This window comes from Neopsephotus bourkii, unplaced genomic scaffold (assembly GCF_033783945.1).
Source record: "Neopsephotus bourkii isolate Nb327-2 ecotype Australia unplaced genomic scaffold, CSIRO-AGI_Nbou_v1 NB_168, whole genome shotgun sequence".
Taxonomy (NCBI): Eukaryota; Metazoa; Chordata; class Aves; order Psittaciformes; family Psittacidae; genus Neopsephotus; species Neopsephotus bourkii.
Window position 1 is genome coordinate 190,638 of NW_026900684.1, and position 22,953 is coordinate 213,590.

The following is a 22,953-nucleotide window of genomic DNA, read 5'->3' on the forward strand; positions in this document are numbered from 1 at the left end:
ATCACCATTTCTGCTCCTCAGTTCACTTCACTTGGCTGCCTTAAAACAGGTGCGGGTTATCTAGACCTGTTGATTTTAAATGCTTAATCTTTGTAGCTGCTGTTTAACACCTTCTAGCTCCATGCTTGGAATGACAGTCCACAGAGGGAGCTGTGATATCATCACATTTAAAGTAGCACAAATTGCACACACACTGGACCAAAAGGTTTTATCAGAGGTAGCCTGGTTTAGAGATAAAAGGATTAGCACTATTTCTGAGAGCTTAGACTGGGCTGGTACACTGATCTACAGCATATATGTACACATCTCAAAATCTAGCTTGTTTTTCACTTTTGTAAATAAATAATCCTTTTTTTCTGTGAGAGCTGAAAGAAAATCCTCTGAACACAAAATAGATGTGTGCCTGAAGCTGAAGGGAGCTTTGGACAGCTGCTTGGATATGCCAGAGGTAGCTTGGTCCGTCTCAGTAAGATGTGAACTGTGATGTAACTGTGAGTAAGAAAGATGGTGAGGTACACTAATTCTTATCTCAGCATGGATAATAAACTTGCCCTTGAAGAAAAGAGTCCACTTGACTTCTGTTAGAGTGTTAATATAACCATCCTGGTAGTACTTTCCATGAGGATGAGCCCTTAAAAGCTATGTCCCCAGTGTACCCAACACAAAGGTGTGTCTCCCCTGTCACAGTCTCCAGCCACTTACCAGCAAAACTGTGACTTTGAGCAGACATAGCTGAACAATTTCAAATGTATTGATATGAAGGGGGTACCTCACTGTCATATACCCTTTTTGACAGTGGTATGCTTCCACTTGCCTAGGCAGGTGTATTTTCCTCCAAGACATGGTGAGGACATGAGTAACCTGGCACATAGCTGTCTTTGCCTCTCCAGTCAGAGTGGCCAGGTCCCTGTCCCACATGGTGTGGGAGTCAGCATGTGTCCAGAATAATAGCCATATCCAGATTTCTAAACAGCTAAACGTCTTTTGTACTGTCCCTGCTCAGACAAACACACATAAAGTCTAGCATGGCAACAGCTAACACCCCCTATTCCCAACACACACACAGTTTTATTTGCAAGCGAATATGGGGAGTTTAGCAAGTATACAGGTTTAAGCCATATACTCTAAACATTCAACACTAGTGACACAACAGTTTAGGATGAGAAAAAGTATGACAGTTCTGGGTCACAGTTCAGGCAGCACTAAATGTTACATACCATAGATGCTCTTTTGGTTTAATGCGGTTTACCTCAAATACTTAATGCTGGGCATTATGTGTTATGTACAAAACCCCCCAGAATGGCTCCTTTTAACGTCTGAGGCAAGACATGTGACTTAAAAATTTCCCATCATGCAGGTCTTGCTAGAGCTTTTGTCTTTGAAGTGAAACAAAACTGCAGCTGACAGGGAATGTTTTGATGAAACAGTTTCTCATGAGAAATGTGGGTTCATAAACATGGAAATTTTTCATGGAAACACGTGGGGCAAGAAGATTATTCAGGGACAGGGTAGAAATTCTGGGTTAGAGGTAGATGGCCACAACGGTTGTAGTGTTGGCTGGGATAGGAGGAGTGAATGTCTTTCAGGTAGTTTCCTCAAGCATGTCTTAGGTAGTGAGATACATTCAGGCAGAGCCAGCACAGCCAAGCGCTCATTCAGTGTTTGAAAGTGGCAGTTAAAGTGTTGGATGGAAAGTTTTTCAGCTTTAAGTGTTGCTGATCAGCAGTGTGTAAATTTGTGGACCTGAGAACTGAATTCTGGTGAGAGGGACTATTATTGAGCGTTTCCTGTGAATAAGTTCTTTGCCCAATGCTGGCTATGGAAACTTCCCACGTCAAGTAATATTTGCCACCTGCAACAAAACAGCAATGCATTCCTTGTCCACTTTTGCAAGTCATTCAACTACACATTGTATCAGAGAAGCTGTATATTACGGAACTGAAGACTATCAGCTGGAATCAGTGGAGGGTGACTGAAAGCGTTCACAGAGAGACCTAAAAATGAGCACCACCAAAGATGATGTGGGAAGAAGCATCTTATAGCTTTCCCTTGCCATGTCCCACTGAAGCAAGCTTCTCTAGCAAGGCTCCTGTCGCTTATGCAGCCCATGAGCTGCTCACCTGTAGCCATAGAGGTAGCCGAGCCCCAGAGGCATAGACAGGACTGCACCAGAGAAATTAGTCCATTTGAGAGTCTAGCAGATGGCTGAATGACCTCTGTAGCTCAGCTTGGTTCTGTCCTGACAGCTCTGGGTGCAGACACAGCTAATGCAAGCCCACAGATTTTCATCAAAGGGCATCTGTGTAATCAGTACATTCTGATAAATTCTAGAGCCACGGAAAAATCCATCTTCAGAGCTTTCCTCCAAGCCTTGTATCTAAGGTAATTGGAATAGGAGGCATCAAAGGCTGCACGTTTGTGGGATCTTGATTTGAACAGGGCTCAGACTCCATGAAAATGGGGATAAAAACATATTGGCAATTTTCCTCACTGTTGGCACTTTTCCACATGGGATCTCATTGATGAACAAACTTCAAATAGGGGTTCTAATAAAATGTCTGCCCACATTCAACAATCCCTTAGTCACAGCAAACTCCTGTTTTCCAAGACTTCTCTAATCCCCGAGATGTACCTTAGCATCATCCCTAAACTGAGCAATCTGAGCTGGGTCATAGCAAGGTCTCCAGGTGGGAAGAGGAGCGGATGCAGCTCCATGTCCAACCTCACCAAACTTGTCCTGTATCTGAATGATGGGCCCTCAGATGAGCTTAAAACACTGAACTGCTTCTGGGGGTCAAAAAGTCAGTCCCCAGTTTCAGGAAGAATTCACCCCTTTGGTCACTGGGCCTTACAATGAAAGGGCAAAACTATAGTCCTCTTGACAGTTTGCTTTCCTCTCTATTTTCTGGAAGGATACTTGTTTAGGAATACAATGTTTGTTTTCTCATCCCTGCAGACAAAGCAGTTAGTTAGCCTTTTCCTCTAGGTAAAGCCTCTTTAGTTGGAAGATGTTAACATCAATCATTGAACTCTGTTAAAAGAAACCTGCTCTGGCATTGGGAAGATCTGTCCTGTTGTAGTCCACAGGAGGTTGGAGTTTTGGCTATCCATACAGCCTCCTGCCTTGTTTACATTACAGAAGGGAGTGAGTATTATTGCAAACATTTCAAAGGTGAGTAGTATATCTTTTATTTGCTTACGTCATTATTACTGCACTGCAATGTATCACTGCTCAAAACAACTACACCTGAAAATTCATATCCAATGTTATATATATTCATAATAAAGTGCATTTAACTGCAAAGATATATACGTCTCAAAGGTATACTTGCTTCTGGAAGAACACGTGAGTGTTATTGTCACAGGCTCTGGAGATGCAGAAAAATCTCAGCAGTTCAGTGACAAAATAGTGATTAATAATGCCAGTATTTCTAAAGTATCTTTACATACTTCAAAGGGGGTTGCTGCAAAGGCTCTTCCTTTGAAAATTAGGGGTCCTCCTCAGGCATGCAGACAAGAAAAGAGAAGAACATGTCCAAAGACTTGGCACTCTGTGCATAAAATGTATTTACTTATTTATGCTAATTAACATTCTATCAACAATACTTCCATTAAATTCACTCAGGATCAAGCAGAGTAATCTGATGCAGAGGATTTTAAAGCAGCAAGAAAAATGAATAAGAAAAAGCTGTGTATCTGTCAGACACCTGAAGGCGTTGCAAAAACCAGAATCCTGGCAAATCTAGAACTCCTTACGGGGTTGGGCAATATTGATTTAGCTGAATTCACCAGTATAGGAAACCATACTGTGACTGTGTGTCTGGAATAGTGACAGAACCTATAAACTTTTCTAAAGAGTCTTGAATTCTCATGTCCAGACCACAGCACTACAAAGAATTACTGTGTTTTGGAAAGCTTTCCCATGGAGAAGAAAAGGCTTTTTGGTTGTGAAAAAATTATGCATGTCCAGTTTGGTTATGCTTAAGCCTTGCAGTTTTCAATTTGCATAGCAATTTTTATGCCCAAGCTATTATGAATTAATTTTTAGAGTAAAACTTGTAAGGCACAGTATCAAACACTGCTGCTCTTTTTAATTCAAATTATCACTACTGTGTTTTCTTCAGTTGCTAATTTACCGAAAGAATCAAAAGCCGGTTAAGAAAACTACCAAGTTTCCCAAGCAAGATTTGATCTTTATGAGAAAATGCATGCATAACTTTCATTCTTATTAAATGCTGATGAGCATCCAAAGATAATGAAAATTGGGCTGTGTCTTCCTGATATCAAATGTGAAACTCCGAGGCGAAGGGCGCTTTGAGGACGTATCACACAGACACTGGATCTGTGAGCTTGACATTAATCGTATTTTTTATGCCATGCTTCACGCTTGCCGTATTGCTACATTATTTGCATTATGCAGGAAGCCTCAGTCATAAACAAATATATCTGAAAATCTGTATTGTGAAAGCTCAAGAACTGCTTGAAGACATAATTCATATTGCAACACTTAGATGCACTGGAAAACCGTGAGTTATTGCTGGAAACATTTTGAACTTTGCAGCAATTTCACTCTTCTTCCACTTTTTCCTTTGGTATCACTTCTCTTTGATCGAAACTCTTATTATTTTAGAGATGCCTGCAAAAATCACTCTGCAAAGTCATAAAGTTTTCCTCCCAAACTAGGTCTGCTAGAGACACACTACATATGCAGAAGGAAAGTTAATAAATTGCAGCATATCTGAATCAGAATATGACAGACAGTGCCTGAAGAAGCTGTGAATGCCCGGAGTATCTTTCCCAGCACTTTATGATGCTGGTCATGTTTGAATCTGAAGTTCAGTGCCTGAGAAAGGTTAACTTCAAGTTTTTTTACAAGAATTTCTGCAGAAAATAGATGTTGCAGAATCAAATTGCTCCAGGTGTATGACAGCTTCATAGGAAGGAAACTGTATGAATTTGGAAGCTAACAAAGGTTTTCTCAGATCCCGTGTTGGAACAAATGGTGGACTTGTGGCTTGCTGCCTTATCGTCAAGACTCAGAGGGACAGAGTCCAGTCTTGTATAGCATCACATAGCATGGATCTACCTGTGCTGAACATTTGAAAAGGGCTTTTGGAAAGAGTGTTTCCTCACTAGTTTCTATCTAGGAATTATGAAAAGTCTTTCAAAACATGGTCTTTCTGGTGCAGGAGTTGGGAGAAGAATGAAGAAAGACCCTGTATGGTTCACATATAAAAACTAATTACTGCCACCTTTCCATGTATTCATCTATGTTTCTGGCAGCAGCCAACCAGTCCTACTCATTAAAAAGACCCCATAAAACTCAAATCAATTTGAGCAAATGAGATTCAAGCAATACGCCTGCCCACAGGCTCTACCATCACATCTGGAGGAAAAGATGTAATTACTAGCTTCCTTTATTCCAACCTTGCACCAGGGGTACAAAAGGCCAGGACAAATTATCAGCAAGTCATTCACAGGACAGCACTGCTTTCCAAGCTTGAGTGAGCTTGCAGCATCTCTTTGCAGGTCACCAAACCTGGCAGTAACTCAGCTGTTTATGCTAATAATTGAGGTTGCAGTGGAATTCCCATGGGGAAGCTACCACAACTCTATCCTATGATATTAACAATGAAACAATGCTGCCAATGTGCATCAGCAAGAAGAATAGCTGCTAGAATAGTTATTTCTGTAATCTGACATCAGTTTTAGTAAACTTTGTCTGTCTAATGTGCCCAGTGGGATTTTGCAGAGGTTAAAACCTTCTCACACACAACTGCGGCCTTGGGTTTTGCTTGCAATTTAGAAGAACTAGACTAATGTCATAGTTTCTTAATCAGCAGCCTCCTAAAAATGTAAGCTGGAATTGCACCAGATACAGATCCACATTAATATGATCATAATTTATATTATGGTACTAAATTGTTTTCTGTTCTTTTCATCTGATTTGTGTGTTATTACTTTAAAATGTGTGCTGTGTGTTATTAGTATGCAACTTAATGTTTAGCACATTATCGTAAGATTTAAACACAATTCATGCTCACTTAATTTTGGTTATAGCTTCTGTGACATTTATACTTACTTTCCCTTTTTCCTATGCTGATGAGTTAAAAACGCCCCCAAGCATTTTCCAGTTTATGTCTGTGTGTTTGTTTCCATGGAATTACACATCTCATGTTGCAAGAGAATATATTTATCTGGAGACTTAATAGCTGTTTGGTTGGGGTTTTTTTATCCTGCAGATATCAATAAACCCAAACCTCTCTGTTTCCCTTTCACGTTAAAAAAAACCCAAACCCCAAAGCAATTCTCTTGCTGTTAATGAACATTATTAGTGGTGTTTTCAGACCCTCAATTTAATAGTCACCTCCTGTGTTTACAACTCTTTTCAGAGAACAAGGGCACAAAGCATCTCATATAGAGAGAGCCTATGACAGATTTCCCCTTCACTAATGGGGCTCCAGATACATGACTGAAGCATTAACATCAGAAATTGATTGCCTAGACCTAAATTTTTCCCACTTCAAAGCCTGAGGGTGACCAGATCAATTCCCAAATACATCTTCCTTCTTTCATTTCCTTACTGTGTCACCATCATGTGAAACTTTTAAAGGGTTAGATCAGAAATAATTAGGAAACTCTTATAAATCTTATTTATAATGGAGCATAGAAGCCAAAAAAAAGTAAAAGATGAAAGAGACCAAAAAGAAACAGCAGAAGTCCCCTCTGCTTAATAGATACGAAACAGGCCAAACAAAGAAGGCAATTCATGTGTTTCTGGGAGAGATTTCCTAGAGATAGCAGAGATGGGAATATAGGGATTTACTTTCTCCTCCTTGAATGTAAACTCCAAGTCAGGATGGGGAGCAGTCTCTCACATTCAGCTCACAGCAGCATCCCACCCTGAATGCCAGCAGAGATGCTCAAATCGGGTGACATGGTCTAGTGTGAGGTGTCTCTGCCCATTGGAACTAGATGACCTTAAGGTCCTTTCCAACCCAAACCATGCTATGATTTTATGATTTATTAGGAGTTGAAATACCCTGGGGAAAGTCCTCACCACTTTTAGATTTTGAAAGTTATTGTCAGTGAGTCAGTGTGACTGATGAAGGGGCTGGAGAGGTGGATGTGAAGCTGGGAATGAGAAAGGAGAGGTTTGAAACAGGAAAAATGTCAGTAAAGTGGGGCAGCAGGTGGAGAAGAGGAACAGGTAGGTCCTAGCTATTGGTAATGCACAAGACTGAGCTCAGGTCTTGCCCCACCACAGAGGATAGCTCTGCAAGACAGGTGCAGAAAGGGAAGTCTTCCTGCAGCAGGAGCTGCAGAGACTGAGTAACACAAGAGATTGTTGAGTGATCTTCTGAGCCACCTTGGGAGTCATGGGTAGTATTAAAGGTAGAGATCTAAGACGGTAACTTTAGGCTTTGAATATTTGCCGTTTTCTACAGCTAAGAAAGCACAGTCATGTGCCCTCTCAACTAGCTCATATCCAGTCTTTCATCAACACTGACTAGTGCCAGAGACATCAAAGTCCCAGATACTAGGGCCATCCTGTATCACAGGCAATGCTCAAGTTCTTTAATACCATTTGGGGGAGGAATTCAGCACTTAATTTTTTTTGGGGAGACCCTGAGGACTAAGCATCATGCTGAAGACAATACTTCCACAGGGGCTGAGTTTTTGATCTGGATTATCAATGGTGAGAAATTCACGCAATACTGGGAGGATTTTAGTTAAATGCAGTTTCACCTCTCTGTGCTAGCTGAGTGTGGAAACTGCAGCACTGGTTACAGATACTAGTCATACTCTGTTGTCTTGTCCAGTGAACTCAAAAAGCAAGTTTTTTTCCAAACTTCATATTTTGCCGTTGGCTTCACTCTCAGAGAATGATTATGTTTGAAAGCACAGCAAAGTTGTACAGAACATACACATCTATATGCAATGTGTGGCCCTTTAAAGGCATACTGTGAAGGAATTTAGGCCCAGCATGTAGTTTGGTAAAAATAACTGGCGCATTGGTCTATCAACAAACTGAGTATTTTACAAGGAAAAATGTATGTTGCATATTTTCTGGATAGTATTTCCATGTGGAAAAGTGAATATTGCTTCTGCATTAATTGTGTTGGTTTAAGCTCCTACTCACAGCATTAGCTGGGTCCAAAAGTTTTGCTGGAATAATGATGTCAAGGAGGAGTCAATAATACCCAGATCTTAGCAACACAGTCTTACTTGCAAATGCTGCTGGGCTGGCAAAATTCTTCTTGGTATTGCAGCTTCTGTCCAGAAAACTGGAACAAGCTCTAGTGGGAAACCACTTTTATTTGGTGCAAGGAGTGGTGCGTCATGAGAGTTTAGTGGCATCTCTCTACCAAAAAAATCCCACTTCTAGCATAGACAAAGACTTTGTAGTCAATTCATTAATTTTTTTTAAAGATGTCTTACAATTCCGCATTGTACTTGCATCTCTTGACTCTAATGACATTCCAGTTAAAAGTAAAAACATTCCCTGCTGCCTGGTTTGATTAAGGGCAGAAATTAGATACAGTTTGTTTAAAAAGGAACTTTTAATTGTAACTCAAAATAGAGTGAAATGGCATAAAAACTGATGTCACGGTCCAAAAATATGATTCTATTTTGAACATCTAAACGATGTCTAACAAATGTTCAGATTATCATAAAAGCAAAAGAGAAGCAAAAGAACAGTGAAACTGCTCTTTTAGAGATTGGGCAATATCTATAATCATTTGCCTAACAAAAAGATGCCCTCTAAAGATATGCTTGCTGTTAAAATTGAGATACTGTGGCACACTTGGCTAAAAAGGAGTTAGCAAACATTTTCCTTTTTATACAGCTGATAAAATCAATCAAATAGCGCAAGAACGCTGTGAATGAATATGAGTTACAGTTGTCTGTGAAAAACATAACAAGTGAGGCCTTTTCTGAAACATCATACCTGACAATGTATTAAAGTCTACTAGCAATTTGTACACAAATGGTTCTTTTCCTTCCAAGATAGGTTTACTTCTGATGATGCTACTTAATGTGATAACATAAGCATAAACAGGTCATACAACCCAGGGTACCAGCTTTCTGGAAATGCTCCCTGCAAAGGGGATGCTGAGGACAAGGAACAATCAGCACCAAGGCTCTGCTCCCAGCCTGCCAGTGAGCTGATAGAGATGCGACAGCTTTGGGCGTACACTGAAGCACACTCAAGAGCTAGTGCCAGGAGGAAATCCCTTTCTGAAACACGTAATGCTGCCTCTGTGTTATGTGGAGCTTCCTGAGTCCAGACCCTTGCTGCAGCTGTAGGAAAGGTAATCCTGTATTATTTTTACTGCTTAAGGAACCATCTCCACCTCCTGCCCCAAAGTACATCCTGCTTGGGGATGCTCTGCCTCTGATGACAAAAGATTCAGTACAGGTGAACTGAGAAGAGAATTTCCTGAGTCCCCTTTAGTACATCTGTGAAAAGGAGCTGCAAATTATCTCAAACATCTTTGGTAGAGGGAAATTAAAAAATCCATGTGGAACCACAGTCTAGCTGAAGGAATGGAAAACTTCATTAGAGGGAGTGAACAGAAGTTGTCAGCTGTAGGAGACAACAAAGACCTAGAAAATAACTGCATGGGCTGCAGTACACAAAGCACTTTGTGGACAGTGGTGTTAATTTAAGCAGCCCTGTTTTCCACTTCCCTTTTTGTACTATACCAGTGTTTCAGCTAGGCTAGTTCCCTAAATGGATCCACAGCTTGGCCACACACACCTTTGCCTAGCACAACAGAGAGAGCCAAGCATGAGTAAATCACAGACAGGGCAGCGCAACCACTTCGAGAATATGAGGTGCTGGGGCACCACAGCATGCAGGGATGCAGAAAGCTCTGGTACCTACTGCTGCTGCTAGTCCAGCTTACCCATACTCAGCTACGCCTTGTCTCACTGGGTTACAATTACTCCTAGGGAAATAAGCGTGGCAGTTTGCACCAGTAGAGGAATTCACCTACAAACACAGTTGCTGGGTTTGCAGACTCCATCAGGAAATACTCTTCAATCCACATCACTGTTAATGGAAGGGTGACCATTCAGGCAAGGTATTAGTGGGAAACTGAGTGAAAGGGCATCTTCAACCTACAGCCTTTGTGCTAAGTTGGTTTTGATGCAAAGAAAGGAGAGGATCTTTATGAAGTAGTATGTACCAGCCAGCCAATCAGGCCCAGAGGCATACTGGAAATGAATGTCACACACACCTGAGACACTCAGTAACTGCTTTGGGATGCTAATACCTAGCTCTTACCTTGCCCTTATTAGCCACAGAGCACAATGCATTATGCAAAGGAAGTCAGTGCACTTTGTAGCTGGAGACGCTGTGGCACAGAGAAACTTCACTGAAGTTCTCCAGTGGGGCAGTGCAAGGGGGCTCCCAAATGCCAGTGCCATATGGCAGCTGCTGGGTCCTCTTCCCCACTGAGCAAGACCTGCAGACCTGTTGAGAGCTGTGCCGTCTCCATCACTGGAAACAGTGAAGTGATATAAGATGTAGCTGGTAGTGATGCAAGATCTGGACACATCTGTGCTTGTGACACAGTCTCCTTGCCTATAAATTTTGTTAGCTCTGCTTTTGGATTTCTTACTTATAGAGGAAAGTTACTGATTGTATTTGTCCATCTTGCTCATTTTTAGGCACCTAAAGGAAATGCCTGTTAACCTTTGAAACTAAACAGCATATGCAAATTTCCTATGCAACATATGCAAATCTCAGCCACATAAAGGAGATATCTGTGAGATAGCTGTCTAAACCAGTTGTCTAGATTCCCTCTGAGGAGGAGAAACACATCTCCAGAAGATAATTCATCCCACCTGCATCAGACTGGGTGACACCAGAGGTGCCTGCATTTCTGCCCTGGATATAGACAGTCATCTAGCTTAGAACCAGGTGAATCTTAGCGTCAGCTGGCTCATTTCCATAGGTATCCTGTCTTCATTAAAGAGCTGCAAGAAGCAAACCTCAATGAGTTGTCAATCAATAACATTTTATCCAATGTAGCTGACCCCACAGCAATATGACATGAATACAAGATGAGTGGACATTTGATCCAGGACCCTATTATCGCATTGAAAATAGGTTGCAGCTCTCTATTTTACCAGTGGCTAATAGTATCAGACAAATTGTGATGTGCTGCTGCTTCTGGATATCTCCAGTGTTTGTTTGCAGATGGATTTCTGAAATGTTTGGAAAGGAACTTGAGATGCTAATGCTCTTCCAGGCTTTCAAGGGTCAAAATGACACATGCTTCATCATATGATTGTGCTAGAGAAACTGAGAAATCATCTGTGAAAGAAGATGAAAGAAGAATTCTAAATATTATTTACAACATTTTCTGCATATTTCTGCTTATCAGCTGCACAGTGCTTGTGCAGTGAGAATTATTAACATGGCATCGGGGTTCTACAGATAATAATACCCCAAGATTTAACCCCAGGTTAAGACTCTGACTCAGATTCAGCAAACAGCACCTGTTAAATTTGCCTTTGAAAGGAGCTACCCTACCGTGTTATTTTGACTTCTTGTCACTGCCATAAATCCAGTGCACGTTGACATAGACTAATGAGTGGACATTTGCCACAGCCACATCCTAATTGCTATACTAATTTCATCCCAAAAGCCCCAAACAAATGATCTGCTACGGACACAGGAACTCAAGCAAAAGCGGGGCAGGGGTGGGGGTGGGGGAAAGCTGCCTGCTCTCTGAGATGTAGCAGGATAAGCAAGTTGTTTCTGTGCTGACATTGTGTTAACAATGGGCCATATGTGGGCTCTACAGAGAGGGCTGGTAACACATCTGAGATCATGCATTTAACAGATTGTACCTATAACCAGCATCTTGTATAACATTTAATATAAGGATAAATAAAGGTGGTGGCGGCAGCAGCCTGGACTGGGCACAGAACAATTGGCCAGCTGACGTGAGGCAGGGGAAATAGCTCCAAGATAACCAAGATATCCACTCCTAGGAGGAGCCAGATGCTGCCTTGCATTGTTTAAACTGCCGTGGCTATTTAGATGTCCATTTACAATGGGGAAGTCACCTGTAAGTACCTTCAAACCTGGCTTCAGATGGAGGCATCATGGCATTTACTTTGGCTTTTAAAGGCCAGGTCCTGTAGAATGCAAGGGTTTGCTTTTGCGAGGTGCTGGCTTTGGCAGCAAGCCAGCCTAAGTTCCTTCTCACTGCTCATTCTCATTGCTTTTCCTCCCTCAGTTTGGCAGTAGATTCGTTTGCAAAGCCACACAGTAAACCAGATCACAGACTAGATTAGGATGAAAAATAACCTTTTCTGTGGTTCTTCAAAATAGCTGTGACAGCAAAACAAAGAGCTACCAAGTTAAAGTGCCACAGCAGGGGACAGAAATACGGGTAGAAGGGTCAGGACTTTTCTAAGCCTATTTCATGGCCAGTGTCTTGCAAACCATGTGACAAACACAGAAGTAGTTCAGGATGGAGGCAGACACAGGAACCACACTATCAGCTGTGAAAGCTGAGTCCCAGTGGAGGCACATCCCCTCGGCAGGAAAGGCTGTATGCCTAGAGGGGTAACAGCTCGTAAGCTGACATTTACATTTGCATTATTTCCAGCAAGGAGCAGATGGCAAAGGGATGCTCCATAATTTCTTATGTGAACCCCAAAGAATCCCAAATCTCAGTTTTAGTTAGACACTTCCCAGTTCCAAACTGGTTCTGTGCGCTGCCAGGTGACAGCACGACTCCATAGGCAGTTAATTAAGGAACCTGGGGCAGAGAAGAGAGACTGTGAGATATAAACGTCTGTAAGATTTAAAATAGGCAGAAGTGAAGGCAGGTCTTCTCCACTGAAGGTGCAAAGAGATGGTGAGCTCTGAGAGCACACCTTGGTGCAACAGCAGAGTCCTCTGAGCATGGGAACCTGTATACAAGCTGGAGACGGGCTTTGTGCATAGTTGGCAACTGGGATTAGGGGTCTGCCAGCAACGCTCTTGAATTTGGAAGCAGAAACAACACACAAGAGGGAACCAGCTGAACACATCAGGACAAAACCAGATATGGTGTATAAAATACATATTTTTTACACTAATGCAGTTGTTTATGTTGCATAGCAGACAGATACATAGAGAAAAATGTGAAGAAACATCTAGATAAACATCTAGATAAACATTGCATCATTTCAATATCAGCTCCATAAAAGAACTTAGATAAAATAGGAAAAGGGTCCCAGAAAACATATTCTGGAACTCATTTGGCTGAATTTAAGTACACTGAACTGATATGGTTCTATTAAATCTGCTTAAACTCAGAACAGGAGGAGCAAAAAGGAGAAGCAGACACCTATTTAATAGAATATTGCCTCTTAAGGTCCAGAATCACAAGCCTTCTAAAGCTTGATGGTTTCATTAAAATCAGCAGACCTTAAAATACCTGTCTCACAGAGACAAAATACCATATTTACTCCTGGGCGTCTTCACAAACTGATTTTTTCTTTCTGGCTACCCAGCCAGGACAAACTTTCAAAATTTGCATTTTGATGACTTATGAAAAAAATATTTTACTTAATTTAAATTAAGAAGTTTATTATTAAAATCTTTTTTTTTTTCAAGGCCAGGTTGGACAGGGCCTTGACCAACCTGGTCTGGTGTGAGGTGTCCCTGCCCATGGCAGGGGTTGGAACTGGATGATCTTAAGGTCCTTTCCAACCCAAACCATTCTATGATTCTATAAAATTAATCAAGGGGCAGTCCCAGACCTTCCCAGGATCTCAGACAGCCAGCATGCATTGGGGAGGTGGTTGAAAGTGTCATCAAAAACTCACTTACACTATGTACCAGGCTACATACAGAAATCTCCAAAGGTGACTGCACCATCCCGGTTTAAGAACTCTTATCAAAAAGACTGGAAAATCTTCTACAGGTGAAAAAAACAGAGGAATGGATGACAAATGTGATGGCCATGACCTTCCTAATGGGGAGGCATCTTTGACTACCCTTTACTCTCCCGATGGTGTTATTTTTTTTCTAGCTATTTATCAGCACTGTGGGCTTGAGGATTATAATATACACTGCGTTTGCAAATACACATAGCTGAAAAAAAAAGCCCCAAAGGCCTCTGGCAGTACAAGATAGCTGTATGAAATTTGAATAAGACTGATAGGAAAATAATCTCTTAGAGACTTTTGGTTAGCAAGAACTGTGAAGATAGATTGCAATGAAAATGTAAATATGTATATACCTGCTGCATGGTCCACTAAGACACTGTAGCATCGCTTGGTAAGGGTTACCTACCCTATAGAGAAAGGCAACATCATCTACAGCATTTTAGTTTAGTATGGGCTGCTAAAAAAGTTGCAGAGACAGAAGTGAGAGGCAATGGAAAAGCTGTTAGCTCTGGATACTACACCACTTACCAAAACTAGGAATTACCCACTGAAAGACACAGATGCCAACTAAAAAGTGCCTTGCTCACTGAGAAGTTCAGTTACCTATGGCCACTCTGGAAATTGACCAAAACTGAGTAGAAACTGAGACAAGCTTTGCAGAGAAGCAGCTAGGGAGACCAGGCTTCTTGGTCTTTCTATGAAAAATAGTAAATGGGTCACATGCACAGCCTGTTTACTATTTTAAGAACCATCTTCTCCGACATGCTCTGAGTCTAATAAATAATAGTCACTTTTAAGACCAGACACTGATATCCTTGTTCCAGACAAGGTGGCAGGGTTGTGACAAATCCGCCTGGCTCTGTACAAGGAGATGGGCAAAAGCAGGCACTGAGGATGGAACTGGGAGGGAGCAGGAGGCTCATATGATGCTCCCCTGACAAAGGCTGAGTGCTCCAGGCCAGACATGTGAGAGAAGCACTGGCAGACAGAGTCACGAGAGGCTACTCACCCCCAAAGTACAATCCAGGTTAGTAACAAGTTTTAAAGCTGAATAAAGGAGAACCAACACATTTCTACCAACTACACAAAGATGATAACAAAATGGGACCTAAAGAGCTTTGAATATGTACTGCAAAGCTAAAAAGGATCCAAGCAGGTTTTGACACACCAAAATGGTGATAAATTAAAATAGGTTAAAGAAAGATAATTTGAGAGATGATGAGACAAACAGGACATGACAAAACAAACAAGCTTTTCAGTTTATCTACTCAGGCAACACAGGCAAGATAAGCATCTTGTTCTCCACATCACACTTTTGATATATATGCAATCTCAAACAAGGGGATTTTTTGCTTTTGGTTCAGTTTTCTTCTTATTTGCTCCCCAAATTAATACACAATTTAGTGCAGTTCAACAATAATGCCAACAGAGTCAAGTGGATCTCATGTGGCTTTAATCACCTCAGAAAAATGCCTGACAAAACCTCTCTCCAGCCATTTATTTAGATTTCAGATATGGAAAAGCACTGTGAGAAAACACAGAAAGACTCTTTATGAACTGCAAAGCGAAGTTTGTTCTTGTCACGAGATACAGAGCCTGGATATGTTTTCAGCAACCAAGGCACTAATATCCTGTTGGGAGCAGGAAGAGAGAGCAAGGACAAGGCTCTTCAGCTCTGCAGCCTGAAGCTGCCATGTGTGGGAAGACCAGGGAAGGATGGGAAGGGCAGCAAGCTGGGAAAGGAGAACGCTTTGGAGGAAGCCACATCAGTTGTTTCTTCACGATTACTTTGATATGAAAACTCTTAAAAGAAGAAAAAAAAGAAAAAAAAGAAGGCAGCAAATTGAAATAAGTCTAACCAAGACTTGAAAAGACCAAAGTTGATGCATGGAGTCAGCTCTCAACAGAGGCCTGTGCAAATAAAGCAGCAAGCGATAAAAGGCAAGAATCATACTTGGCAGTTCATAGACAAATCTCTTTTCTTAGTAAGATTGCAGGCTATAACCTAACAAAAAATGCTATCAAGAAGATTAGAGCCCTTATTTTCCACTTAAGCTTATACTGATAAAACAGTTTTTACAATAGTGTACTATGCATGTGATAATACAAGATGTCTTTAAAAGCAGCACACATTTCAAGCTTCAGTGATGATTATATCTAGGCTCTTGACATTCAATGCTGGAAAAATCTTTAATTAACTAGGACAGCAATGCTGATTTACAATCATGGGCACAATGGGATTTGAGTATTTTACAAAACTGGATTAAAAGGGAGTAAGATATACCTCCCACTTTAGTAAGATTGAATGGATTCAGTTTGAAGTCTCATTGCAGAGGGAATGAGATAAAGGTGTCCACTTTATCTGCATTTGTTTTAGTGTCATCCCTGCTAAAAACAGCAGAAGCTTCTTCAGTTAAACTGCATGGAAGACTTTATAATCCTACCATCTACAGATGGTAGTCTTAAAGACATATGCCTATCAAATACTACCAGTTCACTTACCCACCTTCATGGATGGATAATCACAAATGGTTATGGGTGTGACCTTATACCCCACCTTATAGGTGTGACCTCATGCATGTCAATGTGAGGATGTAGAAGACTGGAAATAAATAAGAGTAAATGCAATGGGTCGTCCCAAATTCTCAAGGCTTCTAGAAAACAGGTCCAGCTGGGTTATGCCTTGCTGTACCAACAGTTTAGACCAGCAGATTTCACACTTTTTTTTAATTAATAAACAAAAGGCTCAGAAAATTCACAGCCATGGTTTTGTCGATTAAAATTAAGATACAGCAGAGTGCTGAGTATATATTTTTCATGGTGGTCATATGACATGACTGACAGCCACTCTTCAGAAATGCTGGCTTAGATGAACGCACAAGGCAGAAATTTAACTGGTTTTCACTTTTAAAAAGCTTAAAAAACTTTAATGCCAATGATTAGAAAGCTATTTCACCAACACTGGTAGATCAATACACATTTCCAACTCTCATAATTTCTCAAAGCCTTCAGGAATCACAGAGGAGTTACTTCTGGAGCTGTCTGGCTTGCTGGGGCTGCCAGTTTATATAGAACAGCAGTGCCCCAGCCTAAGATCTATCAATCTGCAATTTAGAAAAAGGAAAGTGTAACCTTATAGAAGAAGTTGTTACCATAGGGCTATCAGCAAGGATTCCAGCTGGCATCGATTGGCTGTATCAGAAGGGGTATTTGCCTCTCTTCTCATTAGACATGCCATGCCATAGATAACAGTTTCCACAGATTATTTATGCCATAAAGATTTAGAATAAAAAGTTTTTCATAGCCCTGACAAATAAACTGTTTGAAACAATCGAACTGGCTAATTTCAAAATGCATTTTCATTCAGATACAGAAATAACATAACCTTTTCATTAGGGCACCAGCTGTTCAATGACAACAGCTTACTCTCACCAGTATTATCGATCTCTTCATGTTTACTCCAGTAAGCAGTCCTATGGATGTGTAACAGCAACCTTTTGAATTGACTATTCAAAGGAGCTGGTCCATAAATGCTAAATCACTGCAAGGATTTCAAGCTGAACTGAACTTTCCAAATACAGGGTTTCACATAATTCTTCAAAGTTACCATTCTTATCTCCAAATCTGTATCCATTGTCTCCAAAGTCTGTAGATCACAGTATCACAGTATCACAGTATGTTAGAGATTGGAAGGGACCTCAAAAGATCATCTAGTCCAATCCCCCTGCCGGAGCAGGAACACCTAGATAAGGTTACACAGGAACGTGTCCAGGCGGGTTTTGAATGTCTCCAGAGAAGGAGACTCCACAACCTCCCTGGGCAGCCTGTTCCAGTGTTCTGTCACCCTCACTGAGAAGAAGTTTCTTCTCAAGTTTAAGTGGAACCTCTTGTGTTCCAGTTTGTACCCATTTCCCCTTAGATCTCCCTCTTTGTTTGTTTCCCCCACAAAATGTCAACCTACCACAAGTTGGTTCCACCAGATGATGAGGAGAGATGGCATTCCCTGTCCTAACATACCGCCATAGTACCACAGTGACAACTAAAGAGAGGAGCATGTTAAGGCTGGCTGCAAAGACAAAGACCCCACTTTCTGGCTTAAGCTCACATATTTTGGACAAAGACAGAAAAAAGACCTAAGAGAATCCTCTACTGCTTAAGAAATTCTCTTTTTCTTCTATAATGCAAACAGATTATGGATGAGAGAACTTACAGCATTCAGTGCAATGCATTGGACAGAGGTGGAAAGAGCAAATGTGTTTATCATTGTGATTATTAAAAATAAATGAAGTGGCAAGGTTAAAACCAATTCACCTTTGTTTCCCACTTACTGTAGCTATTTATAACCAGGCAAAGTACATGGAGAATACTGTTGCCACTCCGATTTTGAGATGTCTAACATTCAGTTAATGCTCGTGAAAATAAGGCACATGATGCAAGGCCATGCGGACTTTGGCTTCATGTGATCAGGGATGTGCAGGACATAAAGGCAGGTCACTAACTGAAAGAGTGCTAATCAAGAACAACAGGGAGAAGAAACCTGTCACAATAACAACATCACATGCTCCTTGATAATGTTTCAGTGGAAACCTCTCATATGCTTATTGTGGGCTGCCTTTGCATCTTTAAGGAATTAAACTGTAAATGTTCCATGTATTTATAGAAAAAAATTCCAACTCCCTTTTTTTTTCTCCTACAACAAAACCCAAAGATACCTGGAAAATCTGGAGTACACTAAAAATTTAGATATTTCAGCTGTTCTTTTCCTCTACCTAGAATTAATTTGATGAGGCTAGCACCTACTGAGAAATACGACTTTAAAACGATGTTTGATTTTGAAATTGTTGGTATGCTAACAAGAAAGTACTCCGTTTTGCAGCAGAGGAAGGATTCACCCATCAAAAGAGACTGGCTGTCAGAGATGAAAGAGAGTAAAGAAATGGGGAGAGAGCCATTTTAAACATATAAGACAAGACTTTCATCTCATGCTGGACCATACGGGACAGTGTTATTAACCTTGGAAAAAATCTGACAGGAGTGTAAGAGAAAAGGAGATGAAGAAAGTATATATATAAAAAAGGAATAATTTGCCTTCAATAACTTTTCTGATCTGTACTGACACGTTTCAAGAAGTCTACATTTATGCTTTTCCACGGGTGAAGGTTTTGCCATGTGTCCCTTATTTCTTTCTGTACATGCAGAAGTGTTGGTACGGGTTTTCTGGTGGCCAGTGTGCCCTTGCTGCATCTGCCTGCTAAGGTGCTGCCTGTGGATACCTGGGCAGAGGGCAGCTGGTGCATGCATGGATGACTCGTTCACTTGGGTCACCCATATACCTTTCCTGCACCTCTGCAGTATGTGACACTGACTGACAAAGCAGTGTTTAAGGCATTTCTGTAGTTTCTATTATTTCTGCCTGAAGAGCAGCTCTGCAGCTACAGAAGCAAGTGCTCCCAGATCCTCATTGTCAATCGTCTCATCGGTGCTTAAAAAACTCCCTCTGTGGGATTCCACAACCTCGTCTTCACAATGCATTTGTAGACTAAATTCTCCTTACTCTTTGCAAGTGCTTTCTAACATTTAAGCTATTTTTTTTTTCCTGAGAACTAAATGGATTACTTTTTATCTTGCCCTTGAGGGACATGAGAAACAATTGCTCACAATCCTCTTTGCAAGAACCTTTTCCGTGTTCAATCTCCCTGTCAGCTTTCCCTTTTCCATACCAAACCAGTCAGTTCTTTCAATCCTTCCTTTTGTGTCACAGCACCAAGTCTTACTTCTGGTGCTCTGACTGACCCTTAATAGATGAGAACCCAGTGCAGACACAGTTTGAGATCCCAGCGCTGGGAGCCAGGGCATAAACCTTTGGTGCACACAGAATCTGCTGTGACACCTCAAAGAGCTGCTAGAGAGGATTCTGTCCCCGACACACCCAGGCTTCCCCACCCCTACAGCCCCGACCCCTCGTCGCAGCACTCGCCGGCGCCCAGCAAGGGCAGAAGCGCTGCTCCGAGAGGAGGGCGATCTCTCCCCCCCTACACCACTGTGGGCATATTCAGCCACTGGGGTTTTTATTTGTTAGACCGTTTTATTTTGGGAGGGGGGGGTGGTGGTGTTTGAGGTCTGTATGCTAAGCACTAGAGGCAAACCAGAACGCTCCCCGGGGGGCGGGGATGGTGGTGGGGTTAGCTTCTCACCTGCGCCCATCCCCGTGGTGGCGGGGCGGGGGCGCAGAGGGCGCCGCGGGGGGCCGCGCAGCGCGGCGCGGGGCGGGCGGTGGAGGCGGAGCCGGCTGTACTCCGCAGCCCTCCCGCGGGGGCTCGGGCATCTCTGCGCGCCGGGCGGTGCGAGCGGCAGCCGCGCCGCGCCGGGCTCAGGGGGTGGCGGCGGCGGGATGGAGGGCGCGTACCTCGCCTGGGAGCTGGCGCACGCCGCGCTGCTGCTGCTGAGCCTCTTCCCCGCAGGTGGGAGCCGCGGGCGCGGGAGGGCGCGGAGCTCCGCGGGGCCGGGGCAGGCGCGGGCTGCTGCGGGGAAAACTTCAGGGGCAGCGCTGTGCCAGGGGTCGCGGCGGCAGCTCCGTGCAGTGCCCTGGCATCGCCCTGCGCCGCCTTCGCGGGACGCCCCGCCGGGGTGGTGGTGGGCAGTAAGTCCTTTGTTTGCAGTGCGCGGTTATCCGGCGCTGGGAGAGGGGCCGGCAGGGAGCCCCCCCACACCTCCCCGGGCCGGGCTGTTTTGACAATAAAGTATCTGGTGATGAGTACAAAATGTCCCCGCGGTTAAAGTGCTCCTTGAACAATAGGCAGGGAAGGAGCCGCCGCCGTCAGGTGTCCAGCGCTCCCCAGCAGGCGTGAAGCCTCCCCGGGGAGGGGCCGGGGTGTCGGGGCCTGGGGTTCGGTTCGGCGACCCTGTGCGCCCCGGCTGTGGGTCGGTGCCTCGGTGCGCCCGGGAGTGGGTCGGTGCCCAGCGGTCTGGAGGGGCTGAGCAGACGGCTCACCGCGGGACTAGGCACCAGAGCCGTTGTGCTCCGGTACTGCCGATGCTCTGCGTTGAGTAGGAGGGCGAGCGGTGTCGCTCTGGCCTTAGGAAGGTCTGTCAGTGCTGAAACTTTAGTGTGTAGGGCATAAATTCAAAGGTTCCGTTCCACATCCTTGACAAAAGGGGCTTTCCTTTCCCAACCTTGCAGCACTAGCGCACAGGGATGGTGATTTTAAACACAGCATCTGGCTGCAGGGCTGGGCAAGTTTGCACATGGCTTTAGCAGTCGCCGTGCAGCTCGTAGGCTTAGGAGGCATTTTGGAGGTCTACAGAGGAAGATGCTGTAAGGAGGTCGCAGCTAGTGTTCGAGGAGCTGCACCCGGGGAGGAATCTGGGCCTGGGCACCGAAGTCTGAAAGTGCGTAACACGAAAGGTTATTTTGCTACTTAACTGAGCACGCTGAGGATCTCAGGAAGCAATGCACATTGCGAGGTGGTTAACACCCGCTCCCGCCAACGGAGGGAGCAGCCAGGGACGGCTCCATAAGTTCCTGACCATACTGCTGGGAGCAAAGAAAACGTACCAGGAACTAACAGTAGTGACAATTCACGATTCTTTGTAATCATTTTACTCTGGGAGGTGAGAGGGGGCAGTAACTGATTTATAAGTATTTTTGTTAATGGTTTTGTTTGGGTAACTTTCTGGGTTTGGTCCCTTTGTTTATTGATAATCTGAATGTAAGTGTGATGTCTGCCAATTTGGGCACTTTCCTATTTAGAAATAACCCACAAAATGCTAGTGCAGTGGCCACAGGGGTGGGAAAGTCTTCTATCAACAGGTTATTCTTCAAAATATATAACTCCCCCGCCCCATATTGAAATTATCAATACCCACCAACTTTCTTTGTTCATGTGTTTCTTGCTGCACTTGAAAGTTACCCTTCATCGTATGATTAGGCTGTCCTTAAGGGAAGACTGAGAAACAGGTCAGACTGTCCTGGAAAACATGAGATGCAGGCTCCAGAGTACTGGAGAGGCAAGGAGAGAACCTTCCTCTGGTTCTTGGTTCAGACACCTGTGGGAGACTTCAGCTCAGGAGCACATCAAACAAATGTGTAGACAAAAATACACTGTATAGTAGGCATAAATGACTTGCTGTTCAAAAGACAACTGTCTTTGGGTATGTGTGCGCATCATCTGTGTGTCACACGGATGTAGGAATATTCCGATACGGTTTTGTGTTGGAGGAGGTATCAGAGTGATGGCTCATGTCCTGGCAGCGGCGCAGGGGACAATCAGAAGTAACAGGCAGGACAGAGCTGATCTGCTGTGGTGGATTGCTCTGGAGCTAATGTGACCCCGTGGTACTTTTGTGTTTGCCTCAGTGCAGCTACTTGGATTGGATGATCTCCCACAGTCCCTATTGAGACCAATCCTGTTGTCTGTCATTATACAAATTTATATTGTGTCCTTCTTTGGCCTTTAGTCAAGAGCTTCTTCCTTTGTTTGCAAACAGGGAAGGAAGATGTGGGAAAAAGAGCTTAATGTAATTTCTTGGAGGGTAAACTGTGCATCTCTTCTGTCTACAGCACCTTCCTGCTTTTTGTTTTTCTTGCATCCTAACATACACTTTTCCTTCCATTTGGGTATTGCCTTAGTCCTCATTTAATGTGATATTCTGGAACAAATCTTTACTCTGTACCTTTGCTGTCCTCCCCAAAGGCTTGCCCTACCTCTCACCCCCAGTACTCTGCCAGGGTGTCTGTGGCATTTCCATCCCATGGACATGGAAGACTGGACGTGATTCCTTTCAGCATCCATCAGTACAGCCTTTCTTTCTTCCAGTCAGCTGCAGAGTAATAGGAGGCTCTCCCTGTGCCCAGAGGGAAGAATGTCTGTTTTCATGATGCTTCCTTCTACCTGTCAGCCTCAAGGGAGGAGGCTCGAAGGAGGAAGATTGAATGATAGGGATTCTGATTGCTGTTACTCAGTTCATGCCTTGACCCCCTCAAACCATCTGAGCATCATGCCTTCCCTACTCCCCTGTTTCCATCTCTGCTCTCTCCTCCTTTCCTCC

At 43.1% G+C, this 22,953-nt stretch overlaps 1 protein-coding gene across 2 annotated transcripts in view; it reads left to right on the top strand.

Moving 5' to 3' along the window:
- The first annotated feature begins 20,180 nt into the window (after positions 1-20,180).
- The window catches only part of KIT (KIT proto-oncogene, receptor tyrosine kinase), a 54,444-nt gene continuing 51,671 nt past the window's right edge, over positions 20,181-22,953 (top strand). The window contains exon 1 of one of the 2 annotated variants that reach the window (XM_061370414.1): positions 20,181-20,366. In XM_061370414.1, coding sequence (XP_061226398.1) covers positions 20,297-20,366 — 70 coding nt within the window. In that variant the 5' untranslated portion in view covers positions 20,181-20,296. The remainder of the gene's footprint in view (positions 20,367-22,953) is intronic. The other variant, XM_061370406.1, reaches the window with a different exon arrangement.